Source organism: Scardinius erythrophthalmus (genome assembly GCF_964197995.2).
Source record: "Scardinius erythrophthalmus genome assembly, chromosome: 16".
Lineage (NCBI taxonomy): Eukaryota > Metazoa > Chordata > Actinopteri > Cypriniformes > Leuciscidae > Scardinius > Scardinius erythrophthalmus.
The window spans coordinates 26,454,651-26,463,431 of NC_138236.1; the positions used below are offsets into that span (position 1 = coordinate 26,454,651).

General features: G+C 34.8%; 1 protein-coding gene across 1 annotated transcript; it reads right to left on the bottom strand.

The window, feature by feature from the left end:
* Positions 1–845: 845 nt before the first annotated feature.
* On the bottom strand, positions 846–8,635 carry LOC308704105 (ly6/PLAUR domain-containing protein 2-like). The gene is made up of 3 exons (XM_081388201.1): positions 8,580–8,635; positions 7,539–7,655; positions 846–1,541 (listed from the first exon to the last, which is right to left on the bottom strand). Exons 1-3 carry the CDS (start codon positions 8,626–8,628, stop codon positions 1,324–1,326), a joined length of 384 nt encoding a protein of 127 aa, XP_081244327.1. The 5' UTR covers positions 8,629–8,635; the 3' UTR covers positions 846–1,323.
* Positions 8,636–8,781: the final 146 nt, after the last annotated feature.

An 8,781-nucleotide genomic window follows, 5' to 3' on the forward strand; every position in this document is an offset into this window, starting at 1 on the left:
TCAAAGGCCTATTTTTTGGGCTTAACCTCCCTACTATAAGCTAGTTAGGGGAACAGGTATTAGCACCCAGCTGACGTCGATGTGTAGACGTGCTAGGGTATAGGATTAGACTCAGCTGAAGTCGACTGTAGACTTGCTGGAGTATATACTAAACGTTGACTGCAGACGTTAGGGGACGTCAATTGTAGACGAGACCCAATTACGTAGTTAGGTTTAGGGAAAAATCTACCACAATTCACACTTGGGCTAATCTGTTTGTCTTAAAGGGGATATCGGATGCTCATTTTCCACAAGTTGGTATGATTCTTTAGGGTCTTCATGTAAAGTTTGTAACATACTTTGGTTAAAATTCCTCAATGGTTGTGTAAAACAACACCCTTTTTACCACCTCAAAATTGGCTCTGTTCACAGCAACCCAATGATAATGAGCAACTGCTCACCCCACCCCTCTCTTCCATGGGGGGTGTCGACACAACACATGTAAAGTGCTGCCATGGCGGACAGTATACAAATACTGAGGGCGGAAATATGCTTATACGGGACATATGCTAATACGGGACAGTCCATGGGCGGAGCATGGGCAGTATGACATCATATTGCTCAGATAAACCAAACGTCTTGATTATTGAGAGTGTTTAGACTTTTTGAAGATTTAAAAAAAGGATAGAATGGATTTTTTTTCATTGTTTGGTGCAGTGTGTCCACACACTGCAAATACACGTATGCAAACCATATAAAAGTGAATTTTGCATCCGATGACCCCTAGTGAAAATTGTATGAGCAGTAAGATAACAAACCAAAACAATGTTTTTTGCAAAATGCATTGAGTTTTATTTACAGTTCCATAGTGTATCATTAACGTTTTTCAAAGTTAATTTGTTACCATTGATTAATATAAAACTAGAATATTTTATAATTTTATTTATTAGAACCACAGTTTTTCATTCAAGTAAAAAAGGGTTTGAAACACCTATATCCATAAATCTAAGGCCTGAATTATGTTAACATTTCATTATACACATAGTTAACACAGGCCATAATTTGTGCAACTCTTGCCAACTTTAAAATCCTTCATACGTTTTCATAAACAATTACTTACATATGATCAGATGTCTGGAATACATGATATGACATCCTGACATATGACACAATGGACTGACATCCTTATTTTCAACAAAAAGGTTACCAAACAAGTAATGAAGCAGGGGAAATTAAGTTTTCTAGATAGCTTAGCTCAGTAGTTACAAGGTTGGATTTTCAGTATGAAGACCATTTTAGTCCATGATGGGATTTAATCCATCAGTACCCTGAGTGTTTCACATTTCAAGTGTTCTGTCTGAAGAGGAGGGAGATGAGGAGCAGTGGTAGGACCAACAGCCATCTGTGCAGTGTAACGCTGGCAGCTCCACTGTAGTTACACAGGTTACTGTTACAGCATGTCACCTGGACTCCATCTCCATTACTGTCCACAGAGGCAGATGCAGCAGCACTTGTGCAGATTTTTGAATAGGAGCATGACTTCACAATGGCTGTAACACTTCCTAAAAAGACAAATTCAAAGTTTATCTAGTTTTCCCTCTACCATGTTGAATAGTTTGTTTTTATGACTAACGCATCCAGCTTTTTGTGTATTCTCTTGAAATTTGTTCTTGTTTTGGAAGCTCATTTATGCTCTTTTTTTTTTTTAGCAAGTAAAAGGCCTCTTAGTATAGCATAATTCTAAAACTTCAGGTCATGGTGGTTCTATGAAATCTTTAATGATTTATATAGGCATCTATCAATCTATCTATCTACACTCATTCATTATATATATATATATATATATATATATATATATATATATATATATATATATATATATATACCTTTTTCATACTCCATATGAAGCTGCTTTGAATTATGTGAGTAACTTCCTTTAAACTGTAAACATTCAGTGAAAGGCTCGCTCTATGAACAATAATAATAATAATAAAAAAAAAAAAAACGGAAGAGAGATTCTTAGTGCATTCCAGTGAATTATTCATGATATTGTACATTAAATCGGAAGAGCATACCACAAATGCACAGCAGCCTTTTTCATACTTTAACAGCCGAATGCAAAGAGAAAAGAAGAATAAGGAAAATAATGAAGGGGTACATTCTTTTTTTCTTTGAATTCCGCTGGTTACACTTTAACATAATGTAACAATGTCACTGCAAAATAAAGCCACATACAGACACCAGGCTGTAAACACGTTTTTTTCTGCTGTAAAATTTGGCATTTTAACATGGGGGAGATACCAATTTGACTCACTTTTGACATCAGCCTCAAGCGGCCAGTCAACGAATTGCAGTTTAACTCACTTCCGTGTTGGTTTCAAGAGAGAGAGACGGGGAGGAGGTTGCCGCTTGTTTGAAACCCGTTTTAAAGTTCTAAGTTACCGGAGGGTTGTTCCATAAAACAAGATTAGAATACAAGTCAGGCTTATTTTGGTTAGTCAGACTTATTGTCGGTGAATTCTGTTTCATAAAGCAAACTTAAAATAGTTCAAACTCAATTACCCTGGCAACTTATGCTGGGAAAATAGCCTGGTCCAGGGCAGGCTAACTGTCAGGCTAAGCCTCAGCTGTTACACAGATCCTCTAACACTGACCGACAAGAATACAATGATATTACTACTGACACTCTCTCATAGCATTATTGGACTTCATTAACCACTATTAGTCCAAAAATAAATACACAGTATACAGAAAATTTACTGAAATTAGGCTACAATGATAGACTAGATAGATAGATAGATAGATAGATAGATAGATAGATAGATAGATAGATAGATAGATAGATAGATAGATAGATAGATAGATAGATAGATAGATAGATAGATAGATAGATAGATAGATAGATAGATAGATAGATAGATAGATAGATAGTACTACAGGTTTTCTTTTTTTACTGGCTGAATGTTTTGTGCCCAAGATTTAATTAGATTGGTTTAAAGATTTATGAATACATTTCTCACTGGTTTTGTTTGGCAACTGTAGTAATGATTATTAGAAGAACATTAGAACATAATCTAAAAAAATATTTTTAAAGCAGAAGTTAAAAATCACAAAATTAAAAATAAATAATTACAAAAGCACAGTATAAATTATAACCGGTAAGATGAATCTGAGCTTAGTAATTGACAGTATCTACATTTGATTTACCCCATATAGTCCCTTGATAGTTATTGCTATCATAAAAATACACTTGTAGGTTTAAAATTCTAAATAAGGCACCTCTAATGTCCAAAATAACAAATATTTTTATTGTTTTTTGTCTTTTCCCCCTTAAATCATATGTAAAAGTGTCTAACTATGTTTTTGGTTATTAATTATGTGTTTTTTTTTTAGGCTATGTGTTGGTGGGTATTATCACAAAAGAAAAAAAGTAGAAGGAAAAATAAGGAATATTTATTGGGGGAAAATATGATGTCTTTAAAGGAACTGTCCATTTGTATAATTGTGTTAAATGTGTTTGAATTGAAAGACATAATAAAGTATATATATATATATATATATAACCAAAAAGTACATATTTAGACACTTTTACATGGGGAAAAAGACAAAAAACAATAAATAAATATTAATAAAAATTTAACATTCACATATTTATATCAAACTCTTATAATGACACATAATTCCTAATTATTCAAGTAATATTATTTAAATATCAAATATTAAATATTAAATAAGTCAATAAATAAAATAAATAACTAGAAATAAAAGGGAGGGAGGGTTATATAAAAATGTAGTTAATGTAGGCTAATATATATTCCTTTATTTTATGGAATATTCTTTGATTTTAGAGTTGCACATATCTTTTCAAAATGTATACATTTGCTCTTAATTTCATGTTATCCTCTCCATAGTGTAGGCCTACTTTAGAAACTAAATCTAACCACTCATTTAAAACTGGGGATTCTTGCTGATCTCCAAAAAAATATTGCATTAAAAGCTGCAATCCTTAGCATTCTAAATAAGTAGGCCTATATGTCATCTTTATTAAGTAGCATAGGTCCTATACCCAAAACTATATTTTGTATCTTTATATATTTAGTTTCTTAAAAAAAATCTTCCCTGAATTAGGCTACTTCTGTTCATTTTTTTTTATTAGAAGTATAAAATATATGAGTGTAATGAGCTAGAAGTTCACTGCAACTTATCCAGCATCCTAAAGATAAATTATAATTAATCATAAATTAATAAATTAGAATTAGAATATATTTCTGGTGTTATAAAATATCGCATATTAATTTTCCAAGCAAAATGTATATTTTAGTCAGAATTATTGCGCTCCTATAGCTATGGCGCGCAGCAGCGCTCGTTCAATATGAAGATTAGCAGCAAAATGGATATATTTGCATGACTTTCTAACATTTACAGATGAAGAATATAACTGTAAAGTGTAAGTTTTGCACTGAGGGAAGAAAAAAACATGTCACAAACGCATAAAACAGCACAACATATAGGCCTAGGCCAGGGGTCGGCAACCCAAAATGTTGAAAGAGCCATATTGGACCAAAAAAAAAAAAAAAAAAAATCTGTCTGGAGCCGCAAAAAATTAAAAGCCTTATAAGCCTTATAATGAAGGCAACACATGCTGCAACTGTCTATATTAGCGTTATTAGCCCCCTAGTATCAAAATGATAAGTAGGCTACAAATACATAGTGAGCGTTCATGATTATGTTTATTTTCCCTGCAGCGCATCCTGGAGAGAATGACGCACCACGTGACTACTCTGCTGTACGATCGTGCTTTAAGTTTAACTTCCATTATAATTTTAATGTATTATGTTTCGATTTATTTATTCGTGTATTATGTTTACAACGTTGAAAAACTTTAACCCTTTCACACGTAAGTTTAAAATGTTCTGACTGACCCGTGAGTTTTTCAAGGCGACCGTTATTTAGAATGTGTCACTTTATGGTTTCCATGGTGACGCGTCATTGCGTGTCACGTGACACACCGCAGCAGCAACAGAGCTGAATGAATGATGATCTGCTTTTGTCATTTTTCCTTTTTTATTCAAAATATTCACAAATTTGTTAGATATGGCATGAAATATCTGATATTCCGATTGTCAAATATATGCAATTGGAAGTGTTTTGTTGTTTAAACACCTTTATAACGATCGCGTTAGTTGAGCTGTATGCGCGATGGGCGCCGCCATCTTAGTTTGTGCCGCAGACGCAGTTCAGAGAATCGGATCTGTTGGATTTACAACATGTGAATTCATCCACTTCTCCCGAAATACATAAAAGTAAGTGGCTGGTGAACTGGGAGAAGAATAGAGTAAACTTTAAAGTTACTTACACAATGTGTATCTGATATGAATAAAACGTGTCTAATTATAATGGAAAAGGATTATTATTGCCTCTTCCTTTAACATCAGTGTGTATTTTACAAACTCTAAATGTATTTTTTTTTTTTTGTATTTATATGTCTGAAACCTAAAATAAACATTATGTGGTTGAAAACACTGAAAAGTTGTGATATATGACAGCTCTGAGCCGAGCGCGCCTGTCTCTGGCTCAGCGCCAGCCAACGCGCGAGAGCACATTTGAATTTAGCAGTTGATCACGTCATGCACTGACCGTTCTAATCACACCGACCGATGTGATCGTACGTGCGAAAGGGTTAAGAATGTTTGTCATGTTTTTCCTCCTACCGAAATTATATTAAAACAAGAAATATTTTTTCCATTTTCATATTTTTTAAAAAAGCTCCAGGGAGCCACTAGGGCGGCGCTTAAGAGCCGCATGCGGCTCTAGAGCCGCGGGTTGCCGACCCCTGGCCTAGGCCTAGCCTACGCTGTTTGATGGTGGATCGATTTGATCCACGATCGACCTCTAGGGCTGCTTCAGAAACGCGTGCACAGCACACGCAATTATCTAGACTAGATAAACCTGGGTCAAATTAGTGAGATTGCGTGAACTTCAATTACCTTTTATGGAACCACTTTAGCCCCAACTCATTTGTTAGGCTCGTTTTGGAATTTAATCCCCGCTTTTCTAAGCGTCTTTTATGGAACAACCCTCCGTTCTAACCAACAGCCAAAACAAAGCAACGGTGTGGTGTAATCAGCCCCTTCGTTTTTCTCAGACACATATTCCCCGTCAATCATTAGTTTCTATGGACACTGATTAATCGTCACAGCTGCTGCTCATATAGGCCTACATTATCTCCGCCTTATTTAAGTTCCTTCGGTTTGTAGTAGGGATGTCAACGATTAATCGACGATCGATTAATTGTCGATAATACATTTAATCGATAGAACTTATCGATCATCGATTAAGCAGGTTTTTATGCGCGTGCGTGCTGCTCAACCGCGAAACATGTAAAGCGAGCGCGCCGGAGTTATGTTTGGGACCATTTTAAACCTTCATCATCATGTAAGTTTGCGTGTGCATTCGCAGCCTTTTGTTTTGTTCAAATGTAAGTTGTAATACTGTTTATTTTGTGTATGCCTATCTATATCTGATTTATCTCATATTGGATGCATTTGGTAAAGAACTCTGTAGTAAAGCGTCAGCTTCAGCGCGCGCAGCTCAAACGGCAGTGCACGACTAATAATGACTATTGGGACTGTAATATTACATAACATTATAAAGAGAACAATACTGTAATAAAACATTGTGAATTATTTGGGTTTAGTTGCCGTGTCGCGTTGCTCCAGGAAGAGCGCGTCCACAACATGAGTAGTTCTGAATGAATGGCACGTAACTTAGTTCAAGTTCACTTGTGCATGAATTTGCGTCATTTTGTGCAGATATAATTTGTAATATTATGTTTATTCTAAATATATCTGATTAATCTCATATAGGATGCGTTTCTTTTAGATAAATAACGTGCTAGCAAAGTGCTCCAGTTTAACGGTTGCAGATTCATTCAGCGCGTGCAGTTGTTCCAGGAAGAACACGTCCACAACAGTCACATTCTAGCGCATATGAGGCGGCGTTGGTGACGCGTTGTATTAGTAGTTATATTTGATTATTAAATAATTAATTTAATTATCAATCACATCGAAACATTTTACAATCCTAGCCCTTTATTTATATTTAAAACCATTCTAATTGATTTGGTGAGGAACATTAGCATTTGCAGACCCTGTCATGCTGTTGGCCACATGCCACTGCAGTTGATGCATATCGCAGTATTAAGGCTAACGATTAATCGATTAATTGATCGTTAATTTAAACGACGATCGATCATGGGAATTTGTGAAAATTGACATCCCTAGTTTGTAGCCTATCACTCATTGTCTGGTCACGTTTATGTTAAGGTGTGTTTTCTTGCCTTGTTTGTTGATTTTCTGTGTATTGTTAAAATCTATGTCATCATCTGCCTGCTTTTTAAGTCAGTCCACACACACCCCTGTGACACCAACATTAGTAACTTCTATGAGGCCTCAAACACAACAAAACATGATTTGTGTATACTATAAAATTAAAATCCTTCCTGAATTTCTACAATTCCCCACAGTTGATGTGCTTTAATGTCGAGGGCATGTGCTCACCTTGTTTGACTCCAGTGGTCATGCAGGTGTCCAGAGGAGCCTGGCAGTCCTGAGAGTTTTTGTTACATTCTTGATTTGATGTTACGGAGCCACACACGTAACACTTAAGCGCACTCACTGCAAAAGAGCAAAATAGCCTGCTTTTAAAGAAAAACATGAATTTATGTTATCAATATTGACTTGATTTTTTTTTATTACGCAATCTAACAGCTGAAAGTCACATTAGAGAACACTGTATTCTAAAACTATTTCACCACCCTTGAAACCGTTAGTGCTGGAAAATGTTGTTTACACAATACACATTACAGGTTTGGTAAATATTAACAGTCCCTTACATAATCATGGAAAAGGGTTAGACTGTAAAAAATAGGTTAGAACCCCAGCTTAGAAAGTAGCCCATAATAGTTGAATATATAGTACCGTTTAAAAGTTTGGGATCTCTCAGATATGCATATATCTGTATCATATTTTTATTATTATTATTATTATTATTATTTTGAAATACATTAATATAGCAAGGATGATTAAAAAAAACTATTCTTTTGAACTTTCTATTACTAAATAAATCCTGAAAATGTATAGTTTCCATTTTAGATTTCTGAGGAATCATGTGACTGAAGACTGGAGTAATGAATGCTGAAAATTCAGCTTTGCCATCACAAGAATAAATCAAACTTTAAAATATATTAAAAACAGTTATAACATTATAATAGCATTATTTATATAGTAATACTGTACACAATATTTTACTGTGTTTGTAATCAATTAAATGCAGCCTTAGTGAACATACAAGACATTTCTTTAAAAACAACGTACAAAAAACTACACACTCCAAACATTTGAGCGGTAGCATATACATATAATAATTTTATCAATCCTTTTTTTAACCATACAGTAATTCTTAGCACTGTTTAGAAATATCAACTGGATTTCCATCCAACCACAAAATTAGACGGATATTAAAGAACTGCTATTTCATAATGGATTACAAAACATTAACAATCAAAAATGCAATTCAAGCAAGTGAACGAGAAGCCATACCTGAGTGTACAGTTAGAAGTAAAAAGAGCAGACTAGAAAGAGTGTCCATGTTGCTGAAGCACTGACTGTATGTGTGGGGAAGTTCACTGGGTGTTTCTGCTTCTGACTGAAACTCACTGTCTCCTCAAAGATCCACCCATGCAGACATTCTTTCACTGGTCCTTTAGAAAGAACAAGTGAAAGAAGACACACGCCAGCACAG